At 39.3% G+C, this 18,246-nt stretch overlaps 1 protein-coding gene across 1 annotated transcript in view; it reads right to left on the reverse strand.

Annotated features, from left to right (window-relative positions):
* The window catches only part of NOX3 (NADPH oxidase 3), a 39,475-nt gene extending 21,904 nt beyond the window's left edge, over nucleotides 1-17,571 (reverse strand). Inside the window, exons 1-7 of the mRNA XM_085297976.1 lie at nucleotides 17,527-17,571; nucleotides 16,770-16,865; nucleotides 16,431-16,541; nucleotides 14,600-14,684; nucleotides 6,340-6,485; nucleotides 3,153-3,334; nucleotides 72-201 (exon numbers count right to left, since the gene is read on the reverse strand). Of these exons, the coding sequence (XP_085154102.1) occupies nucleotides 72-201; nucleotides 3,153-3,334; nucleotides 6,340-6,485; nucleotides 14,600-14,684; nucleotides 16,431-16,541; nucleotides 16,770-16,865; nucleotides 17,527-17,571 (795 nt within the window). The remainder of the gene's footprint in view (nucleotides 1-71; nucleotides 202-3,152; nucleotides 3,335-6,339; nucleotides 6,486-14,599; nucleotides 14,685-16,430; nucleotides 16,542-16,769; nucleotides 16,866-17,526) is intronic.
* Between the last annotated feature and the right edge of the window lie 675 nt (nucleotides 17,572-18,246).

The following is an 18,246-nucleotide window of genomic DNA, read 5'->3' on the forward strand; positions in this document are numbered from 1 at the left end:
TATTTCCTCAGACATTTGGTCTCTTAAGGGAGAGCATTCAGTTAAGAACAGAAGACAAACATCACTCTTACCACAGGTCTGTTGCCTGAAAACTGTGGCAGGGGACACTGAGTGGCTTTCTCCCATTCCAGATAGTGATCTTTACAGTAAGTGACGTTGTGAAGCAGCAGACTCTGAGGTGTCTGACCTCGAACAAGCTGACTTAAAACAAAAATATTCATCAGTGATATCCTTCTTTGCAATTTTGCTAAGTATSTGTAGGTTTTGTACTATTACTTGAATGCAGATCTACATTCAGCTGAATGTTCAACTGCTACCTCTTTCAAGCCTGTTCTGCTCTCTTGTTCAAATCATATTTCCTTTAGGTTTGCCATGATTTTTCTACGACATTAAGGAGTGCTATATGTAAATGCATCTGAAGATGGCAAGTCCTTGCACAGAATACATACATTTAAGTGTCTGTAGCAAAATTTGAATGCAGGTTCTTCGGAGCAGATGCCTATACCTCTTCTATATATATATGATACTCTGGTATTGTTTAGAAAAATTATAAAGCTTAATAGTGACAGACATTCTCTTTTCTTTGCTGCTTTCATTTTTGAAAGCTGAAAATAAAGTTGGAGGACTGTAATGAGATGTGTGCTTTCTAAACATACTAAATTCTAGCTTCTTTACTTCAGAAAATGTTAATGACGTGAATTTTCCCAAACACATCAATCCAGACTAGTCAGTTTAAATGGGTTTCAGCTGGTGCTGATTATGGGTAGGGAAGGAAGATTTTTATAGTAAATCCTATCTATTTCATACTGTTTTTCTTTATTTTCCCTCCATGCTTACTTTGGATTGACAATGTTAGCCTGTCCTGTAACTGTGTTATAAAAGAGTAGAGAATAAGAACTATCTTTCATGTGTCTGTGTCATGAACTGCTACCTCCTAGATAGAAAAAGAGAGAAAAAGGCTCCAGTGGGCAGTTGCTTTTGTTCAGTCTCCTGGGAAGGAGGAAGAGATGGGAAGTGGATGAAATCTTGGTTTTGGCTTGCTCTTTTTTATAAGGAGCAGTGGCAGAGATGTGTTGGGTAGCAAGGGCTATTCTGCTGCAGTCTATCCCCAACCTGGAGCAACCATCAGGCTTGTTTAATGTTATTGATATTGGTGTCCCCTTTTCAGGGAAATCAATTGCTGAGGAGTGTTGATCAGTTGGCTGTGTAGATGGACCTTCCAAAGCTGAAGGTTTAAAGGGTTCATTGTAGTTGTTTGAAAAGATTTGAAAGAGAGAGACAGGCCTTCTTAATCAGGCCAGAATACGGTTTACAGCATTTGTTTGCAGCTGTGCCTCTGAAGCTTAGGACTAATTAACTGGGCCAGTTTCAGGCACACTCAAAGCCAAACTAAATGTGACAACTCTCAAATCACAAGGGAAGAGGTGAGAAAAGTAACACACCACAAAACATTGTGCAAGCCTGTTATTTGCCCTGTGGTGACTCCACACACCTCCTGAGAACAGACACATGCACACACTGCTGTTGTCTAAGAAGTTCTGTGCATCAGAGAATAATTGTCTGTATGTTCAGAGGCGGGCAATACCATCTGAATGTTTTACAAAAGAGACACAAGAATCACAGTATGATAACGTGGGGTAACTCTGTATCTAGATCTGGAAAGCATTACAACAACTTGAAGCTATGTGTACACTAGGTAGTCAACAGGAGATCTATAGAGCAAAGCACTACTTGCTGAGGGCTTTGCATTGCATACTTTCAGGGGGTTACTTTTGACTAGCTCTAGTTTGGTCCCATGAACTGATCATTTGTTAGTACTTGGATCACATGGAAGCTTTCCTGGGACTAAACTTTCAGTATAATTTCATCCAAAAGCAATCCAGGTCATGCACTCTGAGACTGCTCCTGGGTATGAACAAAAGCAGAGTAAGTGAGGAAGACTAGGAGATGTGCTTCAAAACTGTACTCCCTAATTAAAATGCTAATATAGATGCATTGCAGGAGATTCATAATAAGACTATTATAAATAACAGTGGAAAAAGGAGGGAAGTGAATAAGGGTAAGGAAGGAGAAGATCAGGTTTAGCTCAGTTGGTTACAGCATGGTGCTAACAATGCCCGGGCCATGAATTTGATCCTTGTATGGGCCATTCATTTGGGGGTTGGACTAGATGATCTCCAGAGGTCCCTTCCAACCATACCAATTCTATGATCACCTTCAGCTCATCTCATGACATGTTTCAAACATGTTATCATTCATTCTATGATTCTATGATCTATATTAATAGAGCCAGAAACAGAAGATAGAAACTTTTTCTATCATCAGGTGCCTCCTTGCTCTCACACTGAATAGACAGAAGATTTATTACCCCCCAAGCTCTTAAGCAGGTTCTCCCAAACCTTCTGTCCCTCAGTGTGAGAAGCAGRAGCCCTATACCAATAGGACAGACCTTCCTCTTGTGACAAAAAGCAAGAAAAGAAGCAGTGACCTGGTACTCCTCTCCCTAAAAGCCACCTGATTAGGCTAGTGCTAAACCTGATATGCTTGCTAGTCATTTAGACCTGGAGAGCTGACATGATTCACAATACAATGCCCACCACTACTGCATACTGCTTCCTTATGGTGAGGGAATTTGCAGTTATTTTTGCCATAGTGAAAGAGGGACAAAAACACTTTACTTTTATGAATATACAGGAAAATGTCCATAGGAGCATTCACCACTGAGCAGTCAACACACTGAAAGCTCTCATAGTTCACTGGGTCTTCTTTGTGTGTCCCTCCTCTTGTAAAATGTCTTACAAGCATTTTTACAAGCAAAACGTCTGAGCAGAAGGTCTCTCTCTTATTAATTTGAACCCACAATGGTTTGATTCCTAATCTGGAATGACCCCAGTTCCCAGCCATGGAAGCTCATTCATTTATTCTAATCTATTGATAAGGTGCAGGTTGTGAGAAGGATCTGAAAGAACCAAAACACATTTAGTCCTCATAAAAACGGTGTTTTTAAATTTCAAAGTGCTTTCATTTTGTGATCTATCTCTAAGCAAAGATCCTAGCAGCTTGTTAATAGAAGGACACAGTACTATAGATTTGCATCATGCTTCATCTCAGACTGTGTACATACACATTATGTAGTTCATACAGATACTTACCCCATGCCATGGCATATTAAACCAATAAAGAAAACCACAAAGAGGTGATGGGTGTACCAGAACACCTCATAGGATGACCTTCTGATGGGCTCCATGGATGAAGTCATGATCAGAACTAAAGCCACAGTAATCACAACTCCAGTTACTCCAGCTATGGTAGTTAGAATCTCTCCTGTTGTGTTCTAGAATAAGAAAAATATATTATTATTATTCTTGTTATTATTATTATTACATGTGATGCTGAAATTCAACTTGTATTTTCACATAGGAACAAAACCAAAACAGGAAACACAGGCAAGGCAAACATCTTTTTCACCCAAGACGGGACCCTGGATGGGAAAACATCACTCTTCTATTTCAACTTAGGCTTATCCTAGACAGATATGTGTTTGCTACCATTTGTTTGTTTGGGGAGTTGAAAGAAGGAAATTACACAATCTCAGTAGTGTTTTTATCTGTTTTTCTTATGTGAAAGTGTCTCAGAACAAAAAAAAAGAAAGTGATTAGAGAAATGAGAAGATTACATCTAGAAGTGTAACAACCAAAATAGCTTACAAACCTGGCTATTCATGTCAAGGTGATAAAAAAGAAGTGCTAAGGCACCTGCAATCATAAAAAGAGTAGGCTACTTCGTCCTTATTTTACCTCAAAGTGTGTGGTTTTCTTACATCCCCAAAATGGTATGTAAAAATGGTATGCTCTCATTTACCTAAATGGCATATCTCACTTACCTGTTCCTTGCACTTAAGATGTACTGGAGAATACTTATTTTTATGCTTTAAAATATCTATTTATATTTACATTTTTATGCTTGTTAGTGCTGAAACATTGATATCTTAGGCCATGACAGGATGACTAGCAGATCTCAGCATAGGTCTGTTACCTACTTCAGTCTAAATCCATCAAAATCAACTAAAGTGCAAATGAAGATATACTTTGAATACAATAGTCAGATGCTGATATCAGTTATATAAAATGCAGATCAGGAGGAACGGCAGTAAAAATCGCACACGTGAGAAGAGACTCAAGCTAAATATTCTGGCAGAGCGTAAATGAAGTCCCCATTTGGCCTGCAAAATACATCTGTGTTACTGGTGCTGATGCACAGGAATGAAGGGACTCAGCATGCCTTCCAGAGCCCGAGCTGGTACCACAGCTTATTAAGTGAGGAGAAAAAGRAAAACTATATTTTACTTGTAAAGTGCACTCATTTGATATGGAAATCCTAGAGATGATAAAATCCCACCTTGCTATTTTTACAGCCATTTTTACAGTAAAATCATTTTTTTTTCAAAAGTTCACACTTGAGAGCACACAGTTTTCAAATTGGTGCCTGTGAAGAGTATGTTCAGATCCTATTACATATTAACAGGATTGATCTAGGTGATGTTTTGAACATTTTCACTACAGTGGCTAGTTTGCATCTTAAGATGAAACAAGGAAAAATGTCAAAGACACTTAGTACATTGCTACTACAGAGGTATGATGAAACTGAAAAAAAATCCTGAATTGTTGCTCTCAGAACTTTCTTCTTTGAAGGTAGGAGCAATCTTTTATTTGCTTTCCTTCATAATTTATGAATTCTGAGTGTACCTACTAAGATACAAGTGGGCAATAAAAGAAATATAAGTATTAGAGGTTAGACTATAATCTAGACTGTAAATTGGCATGTAATTGTGGGGTATATTACTGTGAGAAGTCTGAGAAAGGATTTCAGAAAATGCTAGCCTTCTTTCTAAAGGGTATTTAGGATCTTAATGTTAATTAGAAGCCTACCKCCCAATTATGTCACTGCGGGAACACTTAGTGGAGAAAAAATGCATGTAAATAATCACTGAAAGATGGTAGGTTGCCATTCTGCAGTATGAGCTCTATTTTGTTTTTGGGGAACACATCACATGCATGTGGTGAGAGTGGGCACTGGGTATTCAGAAAGGGCTGTGCATTTAGTCCTTGCTTGCTGTCCTGTTCTGATAAACCTGACTCGTTTGTCAACATCAGAATCAGGACCTATGTATTCCTACTGCTGAGACCATTCATTTACTTGTTTTTCTTCAAATTTAAGTTTTAGTTACTTATTTGTTTGGAAAGGTGCAAAATCACATTATCTAAACTGAAAAAGAACAGAAAAAAACAGGACAAAATGCTTCACAGCTGAAAAATACTATGAAATTGTACTGATGGCTGTCCAGCCATCATCTCACTTTGTTTCTTCTTTCAGTAGAGCACACTAGTTACTGAAAGAGCCTGCTCCTTGGTGCTTGAATGGCCTTTATTGCATGCTGCGTATGTGGGAATTTTCTGAAGAGCGGACACAATACACGTGGGAGTCTCAACAGTGACACTCAAACCTGGAGTACACAACAGTATGCACAAGGAGGCAAATAACATCTATGTGATGTATGGCATAACGGGATAAAAAGAAAAAATTGATCAACTGCACTTCTTCTACATGCATGCATTGCAGAAAAAGGTCTGTTTTTCTTTATGTTATAAATAGGAGAAGGAAGAGCTCTAGCCATCCTGTTGTGAGATAACCTAGGGAGTGAATAGGTAGCACAATAACTTTTTCGCCAAAGCAAGCACAGACATTTGTTAGCAGGAGTGAGGTGCCCATAGTCTTGTTTGGCTCTGAAGAACACACACCTGCATTAGCCTCATGGTGAACTGCCTCCTACAAGCAATGTGCCCTTGGATGATTTTTCACATGCAGTTCCCTGTGTATGCAAGCTCTCCATGTAACAGAGCAGACTCAACCTCTAAATTAGAAAGACATTGCACAACCACGGGGAGATCCAAATCGCAGCTGTGAAAGAAATATTTTTATGTACTATTATATTTTTTTCTAGAAAGAAAGAAGTTGCTGTTTGTTCTGTATATTGATAGCTGAATTTAGTTTTAAAAAATTCTTTGCAGCCTTATTTCATTGTCTGCTATTCATAACACTCCTGATCCTCCGCTCCTCCAGCTGCCTTCTGACAAACTAATTAAAATACCATAGACATTTCTTTGAGCTTAGTAACCTGAAAATTGCAGCTCTGAGTAAGTGTTTTCAGCTGAAATTGAGGTTAACCTCTGGCAGCACCTTCTCGCTCTGGTTAAAAGGCTTTGAAATACAGTTTTACTGACAAAAGTATCCACAGAGGAAAACTTTTTAGATGAGGAAAACCAAAAAGTGATAACTTACTGTTTCATGGGTCCTGATTGGGTTCAAGTAGCTTTCATGTGAGTTCTTGCCAAGGCCAGAAAGTTTATTCTGTAATTCCCCTGCTTCCTTCGATTGGCTCCTACGATACCGCTCTATGTTGATCAAGTGGGCAACAATATGGATGGCTGCATGAGAGGAAGAATGGCGTAAAATTGAAGATGCACTTGTACGTGTCTGCAATGCCGGAAGGAATATCATGAAGCACACTATGAACTATTCAAAAAGAGTTAAATTAAGAGTTGAGAGCCTCACATAGTAAGCTAGCAACAACAGGAAAATTTTGTTGGTGTCTAGTACGTAGCAACTAATTTGATTTGCAGAGAGAAAGAACAGCTCCAGTGTGATCTCCCATGTTGACTGTCAAGTGCCCTGCAGTCTTCAATGTCATAGAAGGAGGATCTCCTGAGAGATGAGATAAACACATTTGCCTCTGATTTATATAGTTCAAAATGAGGCAACTAAGTTTCGCAGTTTTAAATATGAGAAATTCTCAAATCCATTACAGAACAGTTGTCATTAATGCAAAATATTAAATACTTAAGGGTGGAAAACAACAATGAAAACAATTATACGTTTACAGTACAGCTATTAGGATGCACTATTTCTAGTTTTTATAATTAGCTTCTCATCATCATCTCTCTTTCAGTGTTTATCTGCTCCTGTGCCTGACCACTAAAAAAAAATTTCTAAAGTGCAATAATTGAGGTAAAACAAATACGATCTGCTTCCCTGAACAATAATGTTCTCTTAGAATATATTTTTTTAAAATTCTAATTGTCTATTTTCACAAAAATAATGCCATATTGAACTAGTCATCATCAACTAGTCATACAATGAAAATGCAGGGTTAAATGCATGAGGACTTTGACAATGCAAAGTCCTTTGGGTGCCTATCCGCTTACTGAGCTCCATTGCTCTACGYGAGATAGAAGCTCCTATACAGTGCCTGGGGAGAGCTCTGGGCAGCAGAACGTGATTTAAAGCTGGACACTAACCATGGAAGTGCTCAAAGCAGCCAGTGCAAAAAGGAGGAAGATTACATTCTGCTCCTCAAGAGCAGCTTAGCCTACCTGTCCTGGCTGGGGAGGGGTTGTTTTCACTCTATTCTCCTGATGTGATCCTTGCAGAGCTGGACAAGGCGATGTGGCAAGCATGCACTGTGAATAGCTCTTAGATTGTACCTCATTCAAAAGACAGTGTTAGCCTAGGGCCCCCCTCCCTCTCGCACCATTGCTTTCCACCTGTTTTACCTCATTGCCTCATACTTAGGTACTCACTGGGGGATGAGAGACCTCTTTTAAAATCCTCTTTATACRTAGCTTAAAGTAGGGACTTAAATCAAAGCACAAGTTCTAGTCACCAGACTGAYTGGGTTATTCTCTTGTGAGCTGACTTCTGATGTAACCTTTAATAAAAATAATCAAATATTTATCAACACAGGGATCACAAGTGAATATTCCAAGTCATGAGCACCCACACTGCAAAATTAAGTTCCCATTTTTTCCTGAATCTTTGGCCCAACGAATAATAAATTATTTATAGAAACTGGAATAGCTTCAGTAGGATGGAGACTGAATCCAAATGGGTATGAGCTGCACAGAGATAAAATGAGCCTGGAAATTAGAAGACAGATTTAGGCCATCAGAGGAATGAGATTCTAAAATAACCTTTCAATAAACAGGATAATGGGATCAAGCAATCTAAGTGGCTTTAGGCTGGAGGTTGGTCAGTTTTATGAAATAGCATATGTGACATGACTGTCAGCATTAGAAGGTACTGACCCAGCATGTCCTGTGTATGTTTTTATGGATTAGTTCTGTATGTGAAGCAATCTTGCCAGTGCTAGACTTGAGCACCTCCCTGGAGCTCACCTGTGAGACAGGGCTCCCAGTGACTTGGCAACGCCGGGACACTGGAAGCATTGCACTAGACCACGAGCAGAGAGTGAGATACACAGATTCAGACTGTCAAAACCCAAAAGCCTGAGAGGCTTTGAGCTGTAGGGTTAGGTGACAGCTGTGCGGGGGCTGTGGCAATCTGTTCCCGAGAGTACAACTGATGGATAAGCAGTATATAAACACTGTTTATGTATTTAAGTGTAACAGCACTTTTAAGTGCTGAGTGGGAAGGAGGGGGAGCTGTTCCTACATGGAGCTCCTTTCAGAACAGATGTTTTGGCCTGGTGAGGGTGTTATCAGATCCAGMTGGATGGGAACCAAGTTGCTGCTTGATGAGGACCTGATTTCTCTGACATCTGAAAGAGCTTGCTCCAAGGCTGGGGGTTCAGGGTGGCTGCGGTAGGTTTTGGGGCTGCATGCTGCATGCAGTCCAGCACCTGACAAAGAGAGAAAAGTTTCCAAGACTGGAAGGCCTGACAATGAATTTTGGAGTGGACTTATGCTGAGCTGTTTTATCCTGCCATCTGCTACTGATTAGTGGCAAAATCAGTAATAGTACTTGGGCCTCTTGTCTTCTATGCATGCATGATGTTCTTCATAACTCTCCTAATGATGCAAATAGTCATCATAGCCTTGGACTAGATGAATTTCACACAGTTTTACCATTGTTTTGCCAAGGATTCCCTGTAATGTATAAACTGYAGGTTTTGGACTATTTCTGTTCACTTAAAATAGCAACATTCTCTAGAGACGGAAATTTGAATGTGTTTTCATAACAGAACACACATTGTCACTTTTCACCATTGGGATACACAGATTTTAGAAAATTAATACTSCACATTGTGAAGTTCTAATGCAAAATGATGAGATTTCTGTTGTTTAGAAGGCTATGAAGTCTTGCACTTTCCTCAAAATGCAAGAAAGTCTGTGATACGTACAAATTCAGCCAGATCAGCAGTGACAGGAACCCCAGTGCTAGCTGGTATATGCTGAGTGTTGAGACTGAGATGAGTTGGTAGTTCCTTCCAGACTTACAGAAATCCATGTGTAGAAATCCTAATAACGTATTTTCATTTGAACAGAAAAATACGGGTTGAACAGATGTGCTTTAGAAGTTCTTTTGCCTAAAATTTAATTGGGGGGGGTAATCATGTTGCAATTTTTTTCTAAAAGAATAGATCAGATTTCTGCAACTTAACCTAGTAAGGTTCTGCAGCTTAGCCTAGTTGGCAGGCTTTTAGGAGACGCTGTTTTGTCCAACAGCATTTTATTCCACTTTATTGTAAGTGTTAACTGTCAGTGGAAACACCATCATACTCTCTTCTTTGGGATTTACCTCTTCTTCCCTCCTGGGTGACATTCATTCAAGCTTTCAACTAGCTTTGTAGAGGGTATTGCAAGTGTAGAAGTCTGCCAGAGTAACTAAGATAGGTCTTTTCTGCAAGCTACTCTGTGGTAGCTGTTAATATGCAGAATATAATGACGCACAGAAAAATATTAACATTCAAACTAATGCACTGAGTATGTTGGTTTACCTGGCTCTCCCATAATCTTGCCCTCAGTGTTATTAGATTAATACCTTTGATGGGTTTCTTGTGTGCTACTAGGAAAAAATGATGCAATCTAAAAGTGAATTATAGCTAGATGGTAGGAGTAATGCAAAGATCTAATTCCATTTTCAGTGTGGTTCATTTAATGCACAATAGTTGTAGCAGGCTAAAAAGTCTGGCACTGGATACATTGCCATTAGCTAAAATATTTTACATCCCTAAAGTGCATTTTCTGAAGGTCCTTTACATCTGCAGTGTACAGAATTTACCAAGCATTTCCAAAATTAGTATGTAAATTTCTGAAATCTGAGCTTACTGCATTTTATGTATATATATGTGCGTGTGCGCACACATACACACACGCAAGTATATGCATATACGTGTGTACACACCACTAAGATAAGTTAGCCATGAATGCAAAGCTTAAGGTACTACATCTCAGTATTTTCTATTCAATGTTTTCCTCATTCTGCATGGCTAAATATAAACTAAAAGATGATCATGCAATTTTTAAAGCAAAGTTCTTTTTGATATCATTTCATGAAGACTGACGGATTCAGACTGTTGTTTTTAACAACATCTGGAACCTTTAAAGCACTTAACATGTATTAATTTGTATTTGACCCTGAGATGTTCTATCTAGTCCACCTCTGAGATCAAATAAAAGGTTTTATTGGAAAGAGGGAGGGGGAAAAGGGGTTGCTATTAGAGCATGGTGTTTACTGTACATGTTCTTAAATACAAAGAGATGTAATTAAATTATCTTGAAAGTCTGGTCAATTTAGCTAGTCTTATTCAGCCAATTGTGCCTTCAGTGAGGCATGCACAACTCTCACTGAACTAAACAGAAATTGCATGTGTTTATCTGAGGGCAAGATTTCCCTCTCTCTTTTCTGCATGCCTGTACAGGATAATAATCAAATTGGAGTTTGCTGTTAGGAGTTAAATGTTTTGGTTAACCGACCTATCATGAGAGAATCAAAGGGTCAAGCCTTGGCCTTTCTACCCACAGCGAGGAGAGCAGCTTCATAGAAATTTCACCAAAGCGCTGGGAATTCTGCACTAATGTAGCCTGATGCCACCCACTGCCTTGTGACACTCGTAGTTACATGAAACCCTTCATTCGGCTTCATATCATCTTTGTGAATGGAAAAAGCACAGACGATGTTAAAATTAGGACAATAGTCACCACACACAACTTACGCTAGGTTTTTTGAAAATGATTATCAGCATCAAACAAGAACTTGCCATGAGCYGCTAGCCAGGGGCTTATAAGCTTTAATGTAGTATAATCTTCTCCCCAACTACTTGCTAGGAAATCCAAGAGTTAAACAATCTGACTGAAGAAATGCAGTTTCATGGAAATTAGATGGAAACTTTCTGCAAATTCTGGAAGTACAAAACTAAATTTCAACTAAATCTCTTCTTAAGATAAGCATCGGCTTTCCTGAGAGATTCATAGTTTACACAAAAATGCGACTTTAATCACCAGAACCCATCACATAGCTACTTCTGTATCCTCACCATTAACAAAATGTGGTCAAAAATAGAAAGATTTTTTAGTTTTTTAGTTATAGCATTTTCAGTGCTTGGTAGAAGCCATGCATATCTGGTATCACTATACTTCTGTGTTTATTTTGCATGTTTTTAAAGGAATACACACTACTGGAAATTTTAAGCAGACGGAAACACTATTTCAAGCAGACTAACTCCAAAAAATTTCTCTTTCCATCCCTTCTTTCCCTTATTGCTTGAGCTTTATTCACATCATAATTCAAAGATTGTTGGAGCAATATATTTGTATAACTTTCTGCAAACATCAGAACAACACAAAAAGCAATTACTTCTTCAAGACATGCCAAAGTAAAAACAAAAGAATCCCTCTAATCACACCTCACTTTAGAAAATGTATGGATTTGCTTTCTCATGATGGTAAAAACAACAGAGTAAGAGAAATGTGTTGTGCCAAACATTATTTATTTATCTCTCACAGATATCTTTAGGTTCAATGTATTGCCTCTCAACTTTGAATTAGAAAGTGTAGAATGATTTGCATTGATCAAGCTGAGAGTGAGTGAAACTATGATTTTATTCTAGCAGAGGTACAGGTCTATAAGGAAGATTTATTAGTGGGTGAATAACTCCCAGACAGCTCTTATCACAGACATGCATGCAGAACTCAGGAAGCCGAACTAAGCAGAATTCCCTTTACTGAATTTTCAATGATGCACTTGATTATAGATAGCATTGTTTACTCTCTCTTTCCTCTAGCTTCCCTTCTTCCACTAGTCTCTAATTATATCCTTTTATGACCTGACCAATTAAAGCCTGCATTTGAATTTGTATTAGAGCTGATGAAAAATTAAAGCTACAGATGTACTTTTTCCAAAGCCACACACACCTTAGCTGAGCTGGTTGTTAGAAGCCAGACAATACTAATGTCACACTATTTTTAGTATGCTATTAAATAAATACGCTGGAATAGCACCACCTGGCAAGCTGAGATGAAAACATGTTACTTTAATAATAAAGCGGTCTACAATTCTATATTGTGAGGATAAGCTTAGTGATTTGATCTGCAAATTGGTTTAACTTCTTGCTGCCACATTTAGGCCATTGATCATATAAGGAGAGAGCATTAACTTAACTAAGAATGACTAAATTGCAATTCTCCGATAGGAGTTGACTATGCTTTTGTGTAACAAAAGGTTATACAGGTAGTACTTGTATAAATAATGCGTCAGGTGAGTGGAAAATAGCATCTCTCTATTTACACAGCATTTTAACGTTGTTAAATTTTATAATAAGGACCTCGATATGACTGTGGGTACCTCTTTACTGTAAGAGGAGGGAACTGTGTTTTTTTCACATAGTGTGCTATGAAGATTGAATATTTTTAATGCATTTTAAATTTAATTTCAGACAACTGTATTTCTGGCCCTTCTTTCCCCAAGGCTGACTATAAAATGATGTAGTGTTTCCCCATATTTGTTTCTCACTTATCTGTTAGGAAAGCATGAGTTCACAAGTTGTTATGTTTTGCTCATCAGACTTCCCTGTATTTTGTTTTCTTCATCAATAATCTCATCAGATATTTGTCCATTTTCTATTCTGAAAAAAACCCAAACCTTCATTTTTTCCCTCAAGAGTGACAGAATTAAATAATGGTGCTTTCTGTCATTTGACATCAGCTCCTGTGTCTTTGTCTTTGGAACTGCTGAAGCCATAAAGTAATCACTTTTCTGATAAACTTGCACTTCCCAAACTGTCCACCTTAATGCACTAGCAAACATTTTATATGAATGTAACCCTTGAAAACATAAAAGGTTTGACTGTGCAGTTTTGCTTTCTTTTTGGAGCATGACAAATTATACACCAAGTAGAAGTTGGTTAATTTATATTCCTAGGTTGATTTGTTAATTAAAGAAGCAATGTTGCATTCTGTAGGAATCTGCTTTATGCTGAAACTGAACTCTGATAAATGAATGGACATGACAGATAAGCAAATCATTGTAATACATTATAGGATGCACATTCTCACCCTCCTGCCTTCCCCTCTAAAAACTTTCCCATTATATAAAAAGGACAAATTTTAGCTGTTGAATCTAGATGGCATTCCTGACCTATACTCAACCAACTATGGGGGGATACTAGTGTCATATACGTGCGAAGAAAAGCTGCTGCCTTGTATACAAAAAAAAGAATGTTGGAATTAATATTCTTCGATATTCTTCAATATTCAACCCTGACAGCCTCAGGGTACAAATTTTATGTTACAATGTATTATGCTTAAGAATAACTCCAATAAACTTATTTATGTCCTTTTCCTTTAAAAAAGTTGGCTAACTCCCTTTGAGATCTTTGGTCATAGAGTGACCATAAAATACGGGACTTTCTTAAGCATCTGAAGATGTCCAAGATGAAAAAGATATTTTTGGAAATATGGGCTGGGACCACAGTCCACCAATGTCAAATCGTCCGAAGAGCAGTGGACTTCATGAGATCTAATTTCCAAAGAGAACAATATCCCCTGTCCCAGATACCTCTCCATCTTTACGTGCTTGTGCCCTCCTATTAGCCTTCGTTCTTCCTTCTCTGCACATCCTCCTTCCTCATCGTCTCTTCTCTTCCCCCCATGTTGTCTAAATTCCCAGCTTCAGTCCACTCCAGGCCCTCTAACCACTTGGGAACAGGAGGGTGCCATGCCTTGCTCCCAGCCAGGCCAGCAAATGGCTCTAACTCAGCAAGTCTTTGATCTCAAGCTGCAGATTTTCCCTCAAGGGGGCCATTAGTTCCCTATACCCCCACCTATTTTTCCAAAAAGTTGTAGGACCTTAATGTTTTTGAGACAGCTAATTGTTTCAAATTTATTATCAGGTTAAAAAGTTACTGAAGAAGGGGATGTAGGGGTGGACAGATGAGCAACATGACTCACAAGCACAATTTCCTTTAAAAAGTCAGACTACAAGGCTAGGTCTTCTCTCCAAACATCTATTCCCAGGATTTTAATAGAAGTTATTTGTACTAGATGCTAAGAGGGCACAAGTTGGTCAAGTTAACAAAAGAGCAACTAGTAGTTACTACCCAAGTAGAAAGTTTATTGACTGTTGAAAAAAAGATCACGAATGACTAATTGGATGGGACCTCTAAACCTATTTAAAGTTGCAGTCAGCAAACGATTGCACTAAAGCAGCACACGTGTCAGAGCTGATGGGGATTACAGCATGAGGCAGAATCACTGTGAAATTCAAAGCAGTTCAAAGGCAAAGAAGGAAAAAACTGAAAGCTTACTTGCATTTACAGCTATTCCATAGGCAACCATCTTGTGAAATACGATGTTTTTGTCAAGCTGTCTCCTCAGTGCTCCTCCACAGCACTCGGTGAAAAAGCAAAATTCGTTTTATATCATTCCTATTTACAACTGACACTTTAGACAGGAGAGAAGAGGAGTTCAGTACATTTAAAAATGAACCTTTGAAGGAATTCAGTGAAGATTTTGGTTTAGCCTTAACTTTGGGACCAAGGTAACTATTTTTGGCATAGCGACACTCCACGAGTTCTTAAAGCTCCTCAGCCTGCGTGGGGGCTCAGAAATGGATTTGATAAAACTCTGCAACTTTCAGCGGTAACTTGTGAGCGGTTCTTCTGGGCTCGTCTGCTGAGGAACCGACACCACAGCTGGTTACACGCACAGCCAGGCTGGGCCGCCTGCATGCGCAGGTTCAGGTCATGTTGCACGATCACAGCTAAACTACCGGCAAGGGCAGCTCTCAATGAAAACATTTTAGCTGCTTTCACGAAATGCAAACCCCAAGAGGGGCCTAGGCCTCAGGTGGGGCTGCACGCGTAGGTGTTACCGAGCCGCCTCTCCGCCGTCGCAAGCGCACGGCGGCGCTGTGCTGGCCGGCAGCTGCGCGGCTCCGCACCGCGCCAGCCCGGGGCCGTTACGCGTGGCAACGAGCCAAAACTAACACACGGTGCTGGCTCCGCGACAGCTCCTGCCRAGCTGCTTCACGGCCCCAACCGCGTTCGGGGCGTCTCAGTTGCGCACTTGGCCTGGCCCAGCGCCGCGCCAAAGATCCCTGCGTTTATCCGTGCTGCTTCCTAGCTAATAAATCTTCCCAGCACGCGAGCACAGGTGGGCGCAGTGCCGAGACACCGTGCCGCCCGCAGGGGCGGCGGCTCCGGCGCGGCCCCRCTGCTTTGCCGCCACTCAGGTTCCTCCGTACCAGGCTCTTCAGGGTGACGTTGTTGTCCAGAAAGACAAAATGTATCGACGTTCCCAAATGTRCCTTTGGGAAAGCATTCATTTCTCTAAGTTCTTACAGAGCACATAAYTGTGTCTACAGATACTTATTGTTAATTTATGAATTGATTCAGCAGTCCGATAACATTTCTTTCCCTAAATTCTCAGCTTCTGAATTCAGCCTGTTACAAACGAGCGTTGATTCCTGAGGACTGTCTGACATGTGACAATAGCCCAAAGAGAGCAAAGCAAAACTGAAGATAATAACCAGGTTACAACCAAAGGGCTTGCTCTGACTRTAATAATTCCCAGTCAGCTGAGGCCTTAGCTAGGCAGAGCTAAAGCCTTGAGCACGTCCTGTGGGTGGTGCTGAGGCTAATACAAACGCCTTGGAACAGATGATCACTCACCAAAACACGTGTTTACAGGAAGGGAGGAGCTGAACGGTGGCCACTCAGAAGCAAGTGTTTAAACATGTTCCTTTTCACCCTTACCGCACTTTTATCTATACTTCCTCACTCTGGTTTTCGCTTTGCAACTATGCAGGATACTCATGATGGATACGTATGTTCTCCATTTGGCTAAGTTGCATTCTTATGTCCCCTTTTTTAGCACCTCACTTTTCACTTCATGACACGGTGCTACGTAGTGGCTGCCAAAATCAATGTTGCGTTTAGAGTACTGTGTTAAACAAGCCATTTGTTTCTCTTCAGTCATGAATATCTGACAATTCAAACAGTAATAACTAGGCAATAGGGTACACACTTCTCTGTCAAAAATTAAAATTCCTTGGAAAATGTTTGATATGGACAATATTGCTGAACTATAAAAATAAAAAGAGAAGGATAATATGGCTATTTGAGAAATGGTACTTACAGTGCTTGCTCCTCGTAAGAATGAAATAAGGTTTCTACTGACTGGCAGCAGGATTAGCATGCAGTTAAAATTAAGGCATGTTGCAGAAGCTCTCGCCCAAGCCAGAGTTGACTGTATGAATAGCAATATAAAGAAATTAGATTACAAGTTTGGTATAGCAAGAACAAAAGAAAAGAAATACTATATTAACAAAAGAAATACTATATTAACAAAATACTTTTATATGGGAAAATTACTGTTGAAGCATCAGGAAAACTATTGTCATGAAAGATGTGAAGAAAATCATGCTATGCATACGTTCTCCCTGTGAATCCCTTTAATAATCAAACTCATACTTACTCCCAGCATAATCCGTGTGTAAACGTAAGCATCTTCAGCTTCATACCAGTGGAAGGTATCAATAAACAAATATAAATTCAGTCCCAGCCACACCACCTGCAAAACAGACAGGCCACAGATTAATAACACTTAACAGTATTTTTACTGTATATAAAACTGGTTACAGTTATGGTTTTAAAATAATCTGAGAGATACTTGAAAATCAGTGTGCAATACAGCTCTTGATCACAGGTGATAGAAATCAAAAATATTTGCTGGAATGAGGCTGTCTTTTGGAAAATACAGGMTTATATCCCCACATCCAATAGAAGATGCAGATGCTATTTACTGTGTGATGGCAAACTTGATCTTAGAYACAGGATTTAGCTTGGATGCTAAAAAGCCAATAGAATCTAAAAGTAAGGAATTCCAGAAACGAAGGCAGTTAGGAGCTGAGGAGCTGGGGAGATCTACCCCCACCTCAGTTCACCAAAGCCTCTGAAAATAATTCAGAATACATTTTGAAATACAATTCCAAAYCTCTGTTCCATTTATCTGAGAACTAAAGTACACAGACTAAGAAATAATTAAAAATAAAACAGTAAGACTTTAAATTGTTTTTAAGACTAGTTATAAAAAGGCTGCTGAATATTTTATAGCAAGTTTTACATTTAGCTTGGGAGTATTACTGTAAGCAAACCATAAAATGTCTTTTAAACAAGCTTAAAATATTTATATATGTCCAATTAGGTTTTTTTTTAATGCTAAAAATACTCACTAATAACAGGACTGACAGTTTTTCATTCAAAATCCAGCATCCCATCTTGAGTGCCTCTTCCTATGCTAGCAGCAGCTCACTTTTGCCTTCCAGTGTAACCTGAGGTCTCTGGCCATTCCTCAGGCTTTTCTACTAACTCTTTTGTCTTTAGATCTTAATAAGCATCTAGTTGGAGCTCTCTCTAGGAATTTTCTAATTAAGGACTCCCTGACAGGAACAGATCACATAACAGACATGTCTTATGACCTGGGCAAATAAATGCTGGTCATTGTCCAGTGCATCCTCTTTCCAAAGTCATTTCTCAGCAAATGAGAGATGCTTTCATTAAATTGTCCTCGCGTTTGTTTGGGGGGTTTTTTTGGCTTCCACTTTGCAGTTTGAACAGAGTGTAACAATTCTTCATGATTTGGCTTTTAATGCAATAGCAGATGGGAGCCTCCTTTGTGTGTATATAAGACAGGGGAATTGTTAAAAGAATCTTGGAGTGGCAAGTCGCTCATTCAGAAGTCAGGAATCGCCAGACTAAAGGCTGCGGGTGTAATATCCATCTGGATTTCTCATGATTGTGGATTATGGTAACCTTAAAATGAAGGATAGTTTACCATAATTCACTGCAGTCTTAAAATAAGAAATCATTTTCTCTTTTTCATGTCCACACCATTCGGTGTAAAGCTACTCATCCTACTGTCTCCTCTGCCTGGCTGGAAGAGAGGTAGCAAC

Source organism: Rhea americana, unplaced genomic scaffold (assembly GCF_003343005.1).
Source record: "Rhea americana isolate MKP2758 unplaced genomic scaffold, rheAme1 scaffold_134, whole genome shotgun sequence".
In the NCBI taxonomy this organism is placed as follows: domain Eukaryota; kingdom Metazoa; phylum Chordata; class Aves; order Rheiformes; family Rheidae; genus Rhea; species Rhea americana.